The sequence below is a fragment of the Phyllobates terribilis genome, unplaced genomic scaffold, assembly GCF_046119375.1.
Source record: "Phyllobates terribilis strain yellow unplaced genomic scaffold, ASM4611937v1 Scaffold_238__1_contigs__length_3037890, whole genome shotgun sequence".
Lineage (NCBI taxonomy): Eukaryota > Metazoa > Chordata > Amphibia > Anura > Dendrobatidae > Phyllobates > Phyllobates terribilis.
Genome location: NW_027362998.1, coordinates 143,329 through 159,723, shown reverse-complemented (window position 1 = coordinate 159,723; position 16,395 = coordinate 143,329). Strand labels below are relative to the sequence as shown.

General features: G+C 45.5%; 1 protein-coding gene across 1 annotated transcript in view; it reads left to right on the top strand.

Annotated features, from left to right (window-relative positions):
• LOC141217346 (uncharacterized) overlaps positions 1-16,395 on the top strand; it is a 71,430-nt gene that overhangs the window by 41,289 nt on the left and 13,746 nt on the right. The window contains exons 6-9 of the mRNA XM_073665773.1: positions 640-718; positions 848-1,027; positions 1,111-1,234; positions 1,567-1,712. Coding sequence (XP_073521874.1) covers positions 640-718; positions 848-1,027; positions 1,111-1,234; positions 1,567-1,712 — 529 coding nt within the window. The remainder of the gene's footprint in view (positions 1-639; positions 719-847; positions 1,028-1,110; positions 1,235-1,566; positions 1,713-16,395) is intronic.

Sequence of the window (16,395 nt, the reverse complement as noted above, 5' to 3'; positions counted from 1 at the left end):
CGCAAGACAGCATTTGTACTTGCGTTATTGGCGCGTTCTAATATGCGGATGGTACCCGGGTGTGGAGGAGAGGAGAGTCTCATCCACACCCAGGTACCATTAAAAAAGCTGTAAAAAAAGAATAAAATAAAAAATAAATGTATTCTTACCATCTGTCGGCCCGCGCAGCGCTCCCGCTTGGTTCCCGGCACTTGCAGTGAGTTGTAGGACCTGCGGTGACGTCAGAGTCATGTGACGGGTCACGTGACGCTGACGTCGGCAGGTCTTTCAATTCAAAGTTGCCGGCAGCCGGGAACTTTGTAAAGCAGGACAGCGCGGGCCATCGGAGGTAAGTATATACACTCTCTCGGGTCACACTATATAAATCCATGCTGTTTGCATGGATTTATATAGTGTGACCTAGTTGTCAAGCACTTTCCAGGTGATGCTAAAATCGCCTGGAAAGCGCTTGTCAATCTGCATGCGGAAACGCATGTCAATCTGCATGTGGATCCGCATGTATTCTGCAGGAAAAACGCATGCACAATCTGCATGCGTTTTTTCTGCCAGGGAGATGCAGAAATGATGCAGAAATTTTCTGCTTCATTTCTGCATCGTGTGCACATACCCTAAGAGAATTTTTCTGATTTACCCATCAAGGATGGATATGGACAGAAAGAAGATGGCGGAGAGGATATTCCACCTCACCCTAGAGATCCTCTTCCGGCTTACTGGAGAGGTGAGAGATTCTGATGACGTCACATTACATCATTCTTATCTATGGGAATAACAGATGGACAGAACTGGAGAGGTGAGGACTCTGGAAATGTCTGGAGGGAGATTTATTAATGTGTCTCTCCATAACCAGGATTACACAGTCGTGAAGAAGACCTCTAGTGAGCGCTGTCAGGACCCTGTGTCTGAGGGATGGGGAAGACCCCTGAGCCCAATCACAGGACCTCCACCTCACCCCCTGATACACGAGGACATCAGTGACCAGAAGATCCTAGAACTCACCTACAAGATGATTGAGCTGCTGACTGGAGAGGTGACACTGCTGGGAATGCTGGGACATTATACAGTAACGCTATGAAGGGATCGGGGGGATGACGGTATCATTGTATGTGTCAGGTTCCTATAAGGTGTCGGGATGTCGCCGTCTATTTCTCCATGGAGGAGTGGGAGTATTTAGAAGGACACAAAGATCTGTACAAGGACGTCATGATGGAGGTTCCCCAGCCCCTCACATCTCCAGGTAATAGACAGGACTGAATACACACAACCTATAATTATCTGTATGTAAAGAATGAATTTTTTTTATTATTGATTTAGTTTGAATGGGGCGAAAGGGGGATGTTGGAGAGTGAAAATTGCAAATAGACCATTTTATTGCCCAACAGTTGAACACCACGCTCCACTGGTTCATGGTAGGAGATTTTCTATTAGACTGTGAACTGTCATTGTCTTGGAGAATAATTTAATGTTTTTACATAACTTGCCATTTCTACAATCACGTTAAGTAGAAATGTTCAAAAATATAAAATTCAAGGATATTTTATTCAAAATATAATATTTTCTTCTTGGCAGATGACTGTACCAGGAGATCAGAGGGACAGCTGACATCTGCAATTTTTAAATCAGATGATCTTGAGATCCCACAGGATACAACTGAAGTGAATGCCATTACTCCAGATATACCATCATCCCTTCACAGCAAAGATCCTTTGAAACAGGTCCTGTCTTTTCATTCATTACTGACTAATAAGGAAAACCAAAGTCCCAAAATAAGCATTAAAAAACGAACTGCTCCTAAAGCAAAAAAATTGTTTGGACGTGTTCCATCCCAAGGTCCGACTGTGTCCAAGATTCCACTATATTAACCCAGTGTGCCATCAGCGAGATGTACCGTCCCTGCTCAGAAGCACTTGTCCACGTGTCCGTGGTTAGGTGGACTTTCCTAGTAACTACATTGTTGTGGGACACATGCTTGCGTAATGCGGGGACGGCACACGGGGAGAAATAGTGGCGGCTGGAGACCGAGTACCGAGGAACGGCTGCCTTCATCAGGTTGCAGAAAGCTTCCGTCTCCACGAGCCTAAAGGGCAACATTTCGAGCGCAAGCCGTCGCAAAATGTGTGAATTTAGTAGTGTGGCCTGTGAGACGTTGGCTGCGTATTTGCGCTTGCTTTCCAAGGACTGGGGTAGGGACAACTGAACACTACGCTGGGACAAGGACGTGGACATGCTTGCTGATGGTGCTAGTTGAGAGTGTGCAACGACCGGTGTAAGGCAGGAGGCATCTTCGCATGCGCCATGGACAGGGGATTGGCTTGCACGCACAACAGCGGAAGAAGCAGTGATGCCACCCGCAGACACTGTTCCTGGACCCTTGGGTTCGGGCCACTTAGTCAGGTGCTTTGCTGCCATCTGCCTGATCATGCTGGTGGTGGTCAGGCTGCTAGTTTTGCTACCCCTGCTGATGCTGGCCTGGCAGGTGGTGCAAATGGCCTTTTTGGGGTTATCGGCAGAGTCTTTAAAAAACAACCAGACTCGGGAAGACCCAACAGTTATACTGGCAACATCCGTCTTGTTGATGTTACGGGGAACGGTTGCCCGCCTTCTGTCTGCGGCCACCACACTGTTTCTTCCTGCCTGTTGTGGTGCTACGCCTCCCTCCCCCGTGTGCTGCTGTCCTCTCTCTGTATGTTCCCTTGCCAGGTTGGGTCAGTTACTATATCATCCACCACCTCGTCTTCCAATTCCGCACCCTGGTCCTCCTGCTGACTTTCTGACAATTGTGTCTCATCATCGTCCACCTCTTGTGACAGTTTCCCACCGTCGCCTTCTTGTGACCATGGCTGCTCAAATATTTGGGCATTGTTACATGCGATCTCCTCTTGCCCCGTTTCAAGTGGACCGGGCGAGCGGCCCGAATCTATAAATGGAATAGTGAACATCTCTTCAGACTGTCCAAGTGTGGGATCAGTTGTCTCCAGGCACTCGGAATGGTGGGAGGAAGGAGGATCAGGGTGAGGAATATACGGTCCAGACTCACGGTCACTGAGACTTGACCGTGTGGAAGACAGGGTGGTGGTGGCTAAGTGACTGGAAGCATGGAATCTGCTATCCAACCAATAACCTTTTCACACTGTTCTTTGTTCGATAGTGCGGTTCTGCGGTCCTCTATTAATTGGGACAGGAAGGTCGAGCGAGAAGATGTGGGTGTTGTGGCACAATTTCAGCTAGCCCACGGCCTCGGCCTTGTCCTCGTCTTTGTCCTCGTCCTCTGCATGCACCATCGTCACCATCACGTCCACTTTCCCGTCCCTTGCCACGCGCCTTGCCCATTTTAAATGGAGGACAATATTTTCCACGTTCAGTACAAATGGCTGGATTTGAACCGCAGTGATATGTGATACGTGTGACGGAAAACCACAGTTTAAATAGCTGGCCTGTAGGTAACCATTTTTAATTAGTTACCTACTGGAGAGAGTAAGGAGAGCATTATAGAAGATGACCCCGGGGGATGATGTTGAGGCGTTCCTGACTGTTTTTGAGAGGGTGGCGGAATGGGAGAGATTGCCACTGGAGCAGTGGGCGGAAGTTTTGGCGCCATATTTGACCGAGGAGCCGCAGAAGGCCTATTATGATCTGACTTTACAAGACGCAAAGGAATACGCCAAATTGAAAACCGAGATATTGGTGCGCTCAGGAGTGACTTTCTGACAAAGCGCAAAGGGTCCACCACTGGGCGTATGCTGGCGACAAACCTCCACGCTCACAGATGTTTGACTTGCTACATCTAGTCCAGATGTGGTTGCAGTCACAGTCTTCCTCTCCTGCCCATATGGTTGAGCGTGTGGTGATGAACAGGTTCATCCATTCCCTACCCAGGCCGGTGCAGACCTGGGTTGCCCAGGGCAACCCTCGGAACACCGACGACCTTGTGGGTCTGGTAGAGAGGTACCAAATGGTCGAAAAATCCCTCCCTGTTCTGGAGTGCCCAAAAGGGGGTGGGTTTACTACGGAAGGGGTTCAGAGCCACAACTGGGGGGCGCCCCACTTCCACTGAAGGTGCCGCAAGGACTGTTAAGGATGTAATCTGTTGGCCGTGTCACAATCCAGGACACGTAGCCGCCCAGTGTCATACATCAGTTGAGTCAGTGGACTGCAGCCTAGGCAGACAAGGTTCATATTATGCTTACCCAGCCTGCAGTGTGGACTGTCAACCCAGCGAGGGGCTGCAGGCGTGTGCCATTTCTGTTAATGGGGTGATGGTCCTGGGGTTGTTGGACTATGGGAGTCTGGATCCCTACCAAATCTGTGGGCGTCTGCTGCATACATGGGGACGCCAAGAACTACCCGGTGGCCAGAGTGACAGTTGGAACAGACTGTGGCGCCCAATCCCACGAGGGGGTGGTCAAGGACCTGATACATCCCGTCATATTGGAGCGTGATTTTCTCTTGTTCTGGGACTTGTGGGGGAAGGGATCGAGACTGAGTTACGTGGACAAAAGCCAGGACCCGAGAGAAATACCCCGGTCGACATCGGAAGTGGATGAGTTCCCACTGTGTCTCCTTGCCGGCGACGAGGACCAGACTGTGACCAAGGTGGCCGACCTCTCTGAATTGGAGGTGCCCGGAGAGAACTTTGGGTCAGCTCAAGTTCGGGAAGTGACCTTGAAAGGGGCGTGAAACAATTTTACTGTTTATAATGGTGTTGCTCAAGTGCCGGGGGCGGACACCAGGTACCCACACTTTCCAGTTCAGGGGGAGCTTTTATACTGGGTGACTAACTAAATGGTGAAGAGGTAGTGGAACAGCTGTTAGTTCCAGGGTCATACCGTCGGAGGGTATTAGACATGGCCAACTCACATATCCTGGCGGGACAGCAACAGTTGAGAAAACCCAGGAGAGAATAATGAGGAGGTTCTATTGGCCAGAATGTTACTGGGAAATCTTAAACTATTTGTAGGTCCTGCCCCACCTGCCAGATAACCGTGCCAACCTCCCTCTTCCGCAGTCCCTTAGTTCTACTACCTATGATAGAGGTCCTATTTGAGAGGATTGCCATGGACCTCGTGGGTCCCTTAGTTAAATTGGCCTAGGGCCACCAATATATCCTGGTGGTCATGGACTATGCGACCCGGTACCCCTAAGGAACTCATCCAGTAAAAGTATAGACCAAGAGCTGGTCCATATTTTTGCTCGGACAGGTCTGCCAAAAGAGATTTTGACAGACCTGCTCCGATTTCTACTTTTCTCCATCATATAAGTTCCTCAAGCCTCCACTGGCTTCTCTCCAGTTGAGCTCCTGTATGGACGGCATCCAGGAGGTCTCCTTGACATTGCCAAGGAAACCTGGGAGGCCGAGGTCACACCCCACCGGAGAATCATTGAACATGTAGTCCAGTTACAGGGGAGAATGGCGAAGATGATGCCCATCGGGAAGGAACATCTCCTTCAGGAGCAGGAAGCCCACGCGAGGGTCTTTAACTGGTCGGCAAGACTGAGACAGTTCCAGCCTCTGGATCGCGTTTTGGTTCTCATTCCCACCGTTGAAAGTAAGCTCCTGGCCAAGTGGCAAGGACCTTATGAGGTGGTGGAGAAACTCAGTGAAGTGAACTACAGAGTCCATCAGCCTGGCTGAAGAAAACCACACCAGGTGTACCATGTAAACCTGCTCAAGTCGTGGCGGCATTGGGAACCCGTTAGAACTCCTTGCCTGGGAGCCACTCCCGAAGGTCCGGTCGAAGATGTCACGATAGCGAAGACCCTTTTGCCAGCCCAGAAGCAAAGTGTCGAGAACTTCTCCAGCAGAATCGGGACCTGTTCTCTGACTTGCTGGGGTATACCCAGGTGGTAGAACATAATGTGTTAAATGAGCCGCATGTAATGGTGAACCTGAAGCCGTAAAGGATTCCTGAAGCACGCCAGGAGGTGATTTCGGCCAAGGTGAAGAGGATGTTAGACCTCGGAGTGATAGAGGAGTCAAAGTGGATGGTTGAGCCCCATCGTCCTCGTGCCAAAACCCAACGGAGAGTGGAGGTTTTGTGACGACTACCACCGGCTGAATGAGGTGTCCAAGTGTGATGCCCCACGTCGACGAGCTCATCGAGAGGCTGGGACCAGCGAGGTATATTACCACCCTCAACCAAACAAAGTGCTATTGGAAGATCCTTATGTCCCAGACGGCCAAGGAGAAGACAGCTTTCTCGACACCTCATGGGTGCTTTCAATACACTCGTATGCCGTTCGGACTACAGGGGGCCCCAGACACCTTCCAGAGGGCTATGGATCAGATCATAGCCCCACATAAGGAGTATGCCGCAGTCTACCTTGATGACACTGTAGTCTTTAGCCCAGACTGGGCTAGTCATTTACCTAAACTACAGGCCATTCTGGATGCTCTGAGGAAGGCGGGATTTACTAAAATCCGAGCAAATGTGCCAATTGGAAAAGAGGAAGCCAAGTACTTGAGCTATGTCATCTAGAGAGGCCAAATAAACCCACAAGTCAATAAAGTGGAGGCAATCCAGACCTGTCAGCAACCGCTCTCCAAGAATCAAGTGAGATTGTTCCTGGGAATGGTGGGATATTACCGGCGGTTTATCCCAAGCTTTGCCATGATGGCCGCGCCACTTACATACCTCTTAAAAGGCACCAGATCAACCATGGTGAAGTGGACGGAGGAAACAGAGATCGCGTTTCAACAGTTGAAGCTAGCACTGTGTAAGCAGCCGGTCCTGGTCGCACCAGACTTTAAGAAAGAATTTGTGGCCCAGACAGACGCTTCAGAGGTTGGTCTAGGAGCCGTACTCTCTCAAGAGATAAATGGAGAAGAACATCCCATCCTCTATCTGAGCCAGAAGCTCTTGTCCTGCGAGAACAACTACGCAATAGTAGAAAAAGAGTGTTTAGCCATAAAATTGGCCTTAGATACACTGTGATATTACCTACTAGGCCAGAAGTTTAAATTAGTGTCAGACCATGCCCCTTTGAGATGGTTGAGGGAAAAGAGGGGTAAAAATGGTAGGGTAACTAGATGGTTCTTAGGTCTTCCAGACTTTAATTTTCATGTGGAGCATAGGCCTGGTAAGTTGCATGGGAACGATGATGCCCTGTCTAGAATTCCCTGACTGGTGTCTGAAGGTGCCCAAACCCCCAGCTTTGGGCAGAGGGGGCGAACATGTGACACAGTCACTGGTGTTATATGCGAGGGGAGGTTGTCACTTCGGCTGCTAACCTGTGTGAACTGAAACCTGCAAACTTTCCTCCAGCATGTTATATGTTGGGGGTTAACTCCCCTAAAGGGTGTGGTTTTATGTGAATGGCAAAGAGGGTGAGAAGTCATTCACCCTACCTCCCCTCAGGGTGTTGCTGATCAAGCTTAAATGCTCAGTCACTATTTTTTTTTCTGTTGTTGAGTTTGGAGAGGCAAGGTCTCCAGACTGAAATGCCATAGCTCAGGAAGGAGCTAAAGGCTGGGCTACAACCTGTGTGGGCGAACCTGTCCTATCATTTATCTTTTGTTTTGTAGCTTTGCCAGTAAGGCTGTGTTTCTTTTGCTGGAGCTGCAGGGCTTTATGCCATACAATAAAGCCTGCAGAGAGAAATCTGTTCCCCAGTCTACTTCCGAAAGTGGCCGAGTGAATCATCTTACCACAACTTATATCCATGTACTCTAGATTTGAGTTACTGCAAATTATGTCCTTTTCCTTGGCTAAAAATAATCCTCAAAATTTGTAAGAGGAGCATTTTTACTGCTCTGTATAATATGTAATATGACCTCTGCCAGGTTCTGTCCAATGGAACAGCGACACCAGCAGTTAGACCCTCAGCGAAAAGCAAATTATGCCTCTTTACAAAAAGAAAAGTTTTTGCGCCAACTATGACCTGGACGACTAATCAGGCTGTATGGGCAACATGGTAAGCGAGTATCATGTTGTTTTTTAAAGGTTGCTCTGAAGACCTGAAATAAATTGTCGACAAAAGAGCGCAAGTATATGCCCGGCCACTAGAGGGCATTCCATATTATGACCCAGAGATATACCTGGGTCAGAGAGTCGATGTCCACATGAGCCATCCAGATCTCCCTGAAGGGAGAGATATTCCCCCAATCTGAAAAGGTGAAATGACCACAGGAGGCTGCCTGCGGGGTTCCCAGCAAGATGTGAAACCATGCGGTGTCCCCAAATGGCAGTGGTGACAGAAGGCACCTGGGTCTTCTGTCTAAATAAATATTTTATACACTGCCGATTTTGCAAGTTTTCCCACCTACAAAGAATTGAGAGGTCTGCAATTTTTAGCGTAGGTACACTTCAACTGTGAGACAGAATCTAAAAAAAAAAAATCCAGAAAATCACATTATGATTTTTACATAGTTAATTTGCATTTTATTGCATGCAATACGGATTTAATACAATAGAAAAACAGAACTTAATATTTGGCACAGAAACCTTTGTTTGCAATTAGAGGTCAGACGTTTCCTGTAGTTCTTGACCAAGTTTGCACACACTGCAGCAGGGATTTTGGCCCCCTCCTCCATACAGATCTTCTCCAGATCTTTCAGGTTTCGGGGCTGTCGCTTGGTAACATGAAGTTTCAGCTCCCTCCAAAGATTTTCTATTGGATTCAGGTCTGGAGACTGGCTAGAACACTCCAGGACCTTGAAATGCGTACAGAGCCACTTCTTAGTTTCCTTAGCTGTGTGCTTCGACTCATTGTCATGCTGGAAGACCCAGCCACGACCCGTCATCAATTCTCTTACTGAGGGAAGGAAGTTGTTGGCCAAAATCTCTCGATATATGATCCTGTCCACCCTCCCTTCTATATGGTGCCGTCGTCCTGTACCCTTTGCAGAAAAAGCACCCTAAAAGTATGATGTTTCTCTCACCCTGCTTCACAGTTGGGTTGGTGTTCTTGGAGTTGTAGTCATCCTTCAACTTCCTCCAAACACTGCGAGTGTAGTTTATACCAAAAAGTTCTATTTTGGTCTCATCTGACCACCTGACCTCCCATGCCTCCTCTGATTCATGCAGATGGTCATTGACAAACTTCAAACTGGCCTGGACATGTGCTGGCGTGAGCAGGAGGACCTTGCGTGCCCTGCAGGGTTTTAATCTATGATGACATAGTGTGTTACTAACAGTAATGTTTGTGGTCCCAGCTCTATTCAGGTCAATGACCAGGTCCTCCCATGTAGTTATGAGATGATTCCTGACCTTTCTCAAAATCGTCCTTACCCCATGAGGCGAGATCTTGCATGGAGCCCCAGACCGAGGAAGATTGACAGCCATCTTGTGTTTATTCCATTTTCTAATAATTGTGCCAACAGTTGTTGCCTTCTCACTAGGCTGTTTGCCTATTGTCCAGTAGACCATCCCAGCCTTGGGCAGGTCTACAATTTTGTCCCTTAGCTCTTTGGTCTTGACCATGTTGGAGAGGTTGGAGTGTGATTGATTGCTTATGTAGACATTTGTCTTTTATACAGGTAACGAGTTCAAACAGGTGCAATTAATACAGGTAATGAGTGCAGAGCAGGAGGGCTTCTTAACCACTTTACAGCCTGGGACATATTAGTATGCACCAGGCTGTCACCCCCTGTTCAGCGCGGGCTCCGGCGCTGAGCCCGCACTGAACTGGGCACATGTCAGCTGATTCTTACACCCGTGGCTGTTAACTAGTTAAATGCCGCTGTCAATCTCTGACAGCGGCATTTAACATTGCCTCGCCGGAAGCGCTTCACTTACCCCGCCCATCGGTGACCCCGTCACGTGATCGCGGGTCACCGATGCGTGGGCATGACAACCCTGGGTCTGCAGCAGACAGTGGTTGTCATGTGCTGATCGCTATGAGCGCCACCTAGTGGTCGGCGCTCATAGCACAGGACCATTTCTGCTACATGGAGGTGATCTGTTCATCACCTCTATGTAGCAGAGGCGATCAGACAGTTGCTGCTTCTAGTCTCCTATGGAGACTATAGACGCAAGCAAAAAGTGAAAAAAAATGTTTTTAAAAAAAATATAAAAGTTTAAATCACCCCCCTTTCGCCCCATTCAAAATAAAATAATTAAAAAAAAACCCACATACACATATTTGGTATCTCCGCGTTCAGAATCGCCCGATCTATCAATATAAAATAAGAATTAATCCGAACGGTAAACGGCGTAGCGAGAAAAAAAAATCTAAACGCCAGTATTATGTTTTTTGGTCTCCTCAACATTGCAATAAAATGCAATAATGGGCGATCAAAACATCAGATTTACTCCAAAATGGTATCAATAAAAGCTTCAGCTCAGCGCGCAAAAAGTATGCCCTGACCCGGCCCCAGATCTCGAAAAATGGAGGCGTCTTGGAATATGGCGCCATTTTTTTAAAAACTTTTTTTACCAAACTTTGGAATTTTTTTGCACCACTTAAATAAAAAAGAACCTATACATGTTTGGTGTCTACGAACTTGTAATGACCTGAAGAATAAGAATGGCCGGTCAGTTTTTGCATTCAGTGAACGTGGTAAAAAAAATTAAAAAAAAAAACCAAACATCTGTGGTATTGCACTTTTTTTGCAATGTCACCCCACTTGGAAATTTTTTCCTGTTTTCCCGTACACGATATGGTAAAACCAGTGATGTCGTTCAAAAGTACAACTCATACCACAAAAAATAAGCTCTCACACGACCATATTGACCAAACAATAAAAATGCTATACCTCTGGGAACAAGGAGAGCAAAAAAACGAAAATGGAAAATCCCAGGGTCCTTAAGGGGTTAAAGAAAAACTAACAGGTCTGTGAGAGTCCGAATTCTTGGTGGTTGGTAGGTGATCAGATACTTATTTCATGCAATAAAATGCAATTTAAAAATTATACAATGGGATTTTCTGTTTTTTATTTTTAGATTCTGTCTCTTACAGTTGAAGTGTAGCTATGATAAAAATTACAGACCTCTCCATTCTTTGTAGGTGGGAAAACTTGTAAAATCGGCAGTGTATCGAATACTTATTTTCCCCACGGTACAAGTGCTTCTTACTAAATTAAAATACCATCAAAAAGTCATTATCTCAGTAAATTAGAATACTTTATAACACCAGCTTGAAAAATGATTTTAAAATCCGAAATATTGGCCTCCTGAAATGTATGTTCAGTAAATGCCCTCAATACTTGGTCGGGCTCCTTTTGCATCAATTACTGCATCAATGCGGCGTGGCATGGAGGCGATCAGCCTGTGGCACTGCTGAGGTGTTATGGAAGCCCAGGTTGCTTTGATAGCAGCCTTCAGCTCGACAGCATTGTTGGGTCTGGTGTCTCATCTTCCTCTTGACAATACTCCATAGATTCTCTATGGGGTTAAGGTCAGGCAAGTTTGATGGCCAATCAAGCACAGTGATACTGTTGTGTGTAAACCAGGTATTGGTACTTTTGGCAGTGTGGACAGGGGCCAAGTCCTGCTGGAGAGTGAAATTTCCATCTCCAAAAAGCTTGTCAGCAGAGGGAAGCGTGAAGTGCTCTAAAATTTCCTGGTAGACGGCTGCGCTGACTTTGGTCTTGATAAAACACAGTGGACCTCCACCAGCAGATGACATGGCTCCCCAAACCATCACTGATTGTGGAAACTTCGCACTAGTCCTCAAGCAGCTTGGATTGTGGCCTCTCCACTCTTCCTCCAGACTCGGGGACCTTGATTTCCAAATGAAATGCAAAATTTACTTTCATCTGAAAACAACACCTCGGACCACTGAGTAACAGTCCAGGTCTTTTTCTCCTTGGCCCAGGTAAGACGCTTCTGGCGTTGTCTATTGGAAATGAGTGTCTTGACACAAGGAATGCGACACTTGTAGCCCATGTCCTGGATACATCTGTATGTGGTGGCTCTTGAAGCAAAGACTCCAGCAGCAGTCCACTCCTTGTGAATCTCTCCCAAATTTTTGAATGGCCTTTTATCAACAATCCTTTCAAGGCTGCGGTTATCCCGGTCGCTTGTGCACCTTTTTAGACCACACTCTTTCCTTCAACTCAACTTTCCATTAATATGCTTGGATACAGCACTCTGTGAACAGCCAGCTTCTTTAGGAATGACCTTTTCTTTTGTGGCTTACCCTACTTGTGGAGTGTGTCAATGTCTGCCTTCTGGACATCTGTCACGTCAGCAGTCTTGCCCATGATTGTGGGGCCTAATGAAATAGACTAAGGGACCTTTTTAAACACTTAGGAAGCCTTTGCAGGTGTTTTTTGTTAATTATTTTAATTTACTGAGATAATGACTTTTGTGTTTTCGTTGGCTGTAATCCATAATCAGCAACATTAACAGAAATAAACACTTGAAATAGATCACTCCGTTTGTAATAACTCTATATAATATACAGTGGGTACGGAAAGTATTCAGACCCCTTTAAATTTTTCACTCTTTGTTTCATTGCAGCTATTTGGTAAATTCTAAAAAGTTCATTTTTTTTCTCATTAAAGTCCACTCTGCACCCCATCTTGACTGAAAAAAAAACAAATGTAGAAATTTTTGCAAATTTATTAAAAAAGAAAAACTGAAATATCACATGGTCATAAGTATTCAGACCCTTTGCTCAGTATTGAGTAGAAGCACTCTTTTAAGCTAGTACAGCCATGAGTCTTCTTGGGAATGATGCAACAAGTTTTTCACACCTGGATTTGGGGATCCTCTGCCATTCTTCCTTGCAGATCCTCTCCAGTTCCGTCAGGTTGGATGGTGAACATTGGTGGACAGCCATTTTCAGGTCTCTCCAGAGATGCTCAATTGGGTTTAGGTCAGGGCTCTGACTGGGCCAGTCAAAATGTTCTTAGGCCACTCCTTTGTTATTTTAGCTGTGTGCTTAGGGTCATTGTCTTGTTGGAAGGTGAACCTTCGGCCAAGTCTGAGGTCCAGAGCACTCTGGAAGAGGTTTTCATCCAAGATATCTCTGTACTTGGCCGCATTCATGTTTCCTTCAATTGCAACCAGTCGTCCTGTCCCTGCAGCTGAAAAATATCCCCATAGCATGATGCTGCCACCACCATGTTTCATTGTTGGGATTGTATTGGGCAGGTGATGAGCAGTGTCTGGTTTTCTCCACACATACCGCTTAGAATTATCACCAAAAAGTTCTATCTTTGTCTTATCAGACCAGAGAATCTTATTTCTCATAGTCTGGGAGTCCTTCATATGTTTTTGAGCAAACTCTATAAGGGCTTTCATGTGTCTTGCACTGAGGAGAGGCTTCCGTTGGGCCACTCTGCCATAAAGCCCTTACTGGTGGAGGGCTGCAGTGATAGTTAACTTTGTGGAACTTTCTCCCATCTCCCTACTGCATCTCTGGAGCTCAGCCACAGTGATCTTGGGGTTCTTCTTTACCTCTCTCACCAAGGCTCTTCTCCCACGATTGCTCAGTTTGGCTGGACGGCCAGGTCTAGGAAGACTTCTGGTGGTCCCAAACTTCTTCCATTTAAGGATTACAGAGGCCACTGTGCTCTTAGGAACCTTGAGTAATGCAGAAATTCTTTTGTAACCTTGGCCAGATCTGTGCCTTGTCACAATTCTGTCTCTGAGCTCCTTGGACAGTTCCTTTTGAGCTCATGATTCTCATTTGGTCTAACATGCACTGTTAGCTGTGGGGTCTTATATAGACAGGTGTGCGCCTTTCCAAATCAAGTCCTATCAGTTTAATTAAACACAGCTTGACTCCAGTGAAGGAGTAGAACCATCTGAAGGAGGATCACAAGGAAATGGACAGCATGTGGCTTAAATAGGAGTGTCTGAGCAAAGGGTCTGAATAGTTATGACCATGTAATATTTCAGTTTTTCTTTTTTAATAAATTTGTAAAAATTTCTACATTTCTGTTTTTTTTTCAGTCAAGATGGGGTGCAGAGTGTACTTTAATGAGAAAAAAAATGAACTTTTTAGAATTTACCAAATGGCTGCAATGAAACGAAGAGTGAAAAATTTAAAGGGGTCTAAATACTTTCCGTACCCACTGTATGAGTTTCACTTTTTGTATTGAAAAACTGAATTAAATTAACTTTTTGATGATATTCTAATTTAGTGAGAAGCACGTGTATATACCATGAGGCATATCTGGTCCTATTTAATGTATCAGTGTATTTTTATATCTATATATCAGGGTTAACTAGGGCTTTCGAGGGACAGCCACCAGTAAGTGGAAGTATATACTTAACAAAAAAGTCTGAAACAACTGAAAATATATCTTATATTCTATGTTCTTCAAAGTAGCCCCTTTTGCTTTGATGACTGCTTTTGGCATTCTCTTGATGAGCTTCAAGAGGTAGTCACCGGAAATGGTCTTCCAACAATCTTGAAGGAGTTCCCAGAGATGCTTAGCTCTTGTTCGCCCTTTTGCCTTCACTCTGCGGTCCAGCTCACCCCAAACCATCTCGATTGGGTTCAGGTCTGGTGACTGTGGAGGCCAGGTCATCTGGCATAGCACCCCATCACTCTCCTTCTTGGTCAAATAGCCCTTACACAGCCTGGAGGTGTGTTTGGGGTCATTGTCCTGTTGAAAAATAAATGATGGTCCAACTAAACGCAAACCGGATGGAATAGCATGCTGCTGCAAGATGCTGTGGTAGCCATGCTGGTTCAGTATGCCTTCAATTTTGAATAAATCCCCAACAGTGTCACCAGCAAAGCACCATCACACCTCCTCCATGCTTCACAGTGGGAACCAGGCATGTAGAGTCCATCCGTTCACCTTTTCTGCATCGCACAAAGACACAGTGGTTGGAACCAAAGATCTCAAATTTGGACTCATCAGACCAAAGCACAGATTTCCACTGGTCTACTGTCCATTCCTTGTGTTCTTTAGCCCAAACAAGTCTCTTCTGCTTGTTGCCTGTCCTTAGCAGTGGTTTCCCAGCAGCTATTTTACCATGAAGGCCTGCTGCACAAAGTCTCCTCTTAACAGTTGTTGAAGAGATGTGTCTGCTGCTAGAACTCTGTGTGGCATTGACCTGGTCTCTAATCTGAGCTGCTGTTAACCTGCGATTTCTGAGGCTGGTGACTCGGATAAACTTATCCTCAGAAGCAGAGGTGACTCTTGGTCTTCCTTTCCTGGGGCGGTCCTCATGTGAGCCAGTTTCTTTGTAGCGCTTGATGGTTTTTGCAACTGCACTTGGGGACACTTTCAAAGTTTGCCCAATTTTTTGCACTGACTGACCTTAATTTCTTAAAGTAATGATGGCCACTTGTTTTTCTTTACTTAGCTGCTTTTTTGTTGCTATAATACAAATTCTAACAGTCTATTCAGTAGGACTATCAGCTGTGTATCCACCAGACTTCTGCACAACACAACTGATGGTCCCAACCTCATTTATAAGGCAAGAAATCCCACTTATTAAACCTGACAGGGCACACCTGTGAAGTGAAAACCATTTCCGGTGACTACCTCTTGAAGCTCATCAAGAGAATGCCAAGAGTGAGCAAAGCAGTCATCAAAGCAAAAGGTGGCTACTTTGAAGAACCTAGAATATAAGACATATTTTCAGTTGTTTCACACTTTTTTGTTAAGTATATAATTCCACATGTGTTAATTCATAGTTTTGATGCCTTCAGTGTGAATGTCCAATTTTTATGGTCATGAAAATACAGAAAAATCTTTAAATGAGTGTGGTTGTGTGTATGTGTGTGTGTATATATATATAATATATATATATATATATATATATATATATATATATATATATATATATATATATATATATATACACATACATACATACATACATACTTTTTTTTTTCCTTTTCAGATTGATGGGCCCAATTACAGCTATTGCTGTGGAACCTGTGATTTCTACCTATGCCACTGTGTATAGGGTAATAAAGTGGTTAAGGACGTGACTTAACTGACATTGTGCAGTGAGTCTGTTTTCCTCATAGTGACGGATATTTCTTGTTGCAAAAACAATGATATTATTTTTCACGTTAAACCTTTCTTTAAACTTTTTGAAACAATTTTTATTAGTTCGATCATACAACATACAAGCCTCTGATTGCTCAGATGATGCACTGTACTACTGTAGTGCCGTGTATTATCACTGCCTGTCAGTGTAATACTAACAGCCCCATACACATGATAAGTGTTGGCTGAACGGTCATTTGGCAGACGGTTATCTCTTCCGACTCCCCCATACACACAATTATTCCAGCTTTCCTGCGGTCTATATGAGAGTGCCACCTCCAGACTCTTCTAGCAGAGGATTATCTACAGGAATAACAAACAGATTAGCCTCTGAAATTCAGGATGCCAGATTCTTCTCTGCCCTGACATCATCTGTCGGGAGGCCCCCAAATACATTATCAAGTCCACCAAACCCCCGAAATCAGTGCTTTCATGCAACTTTAATCTAATTATTATCTATTATTATAGCACCATTTATTCCATGGCGCTTTGCA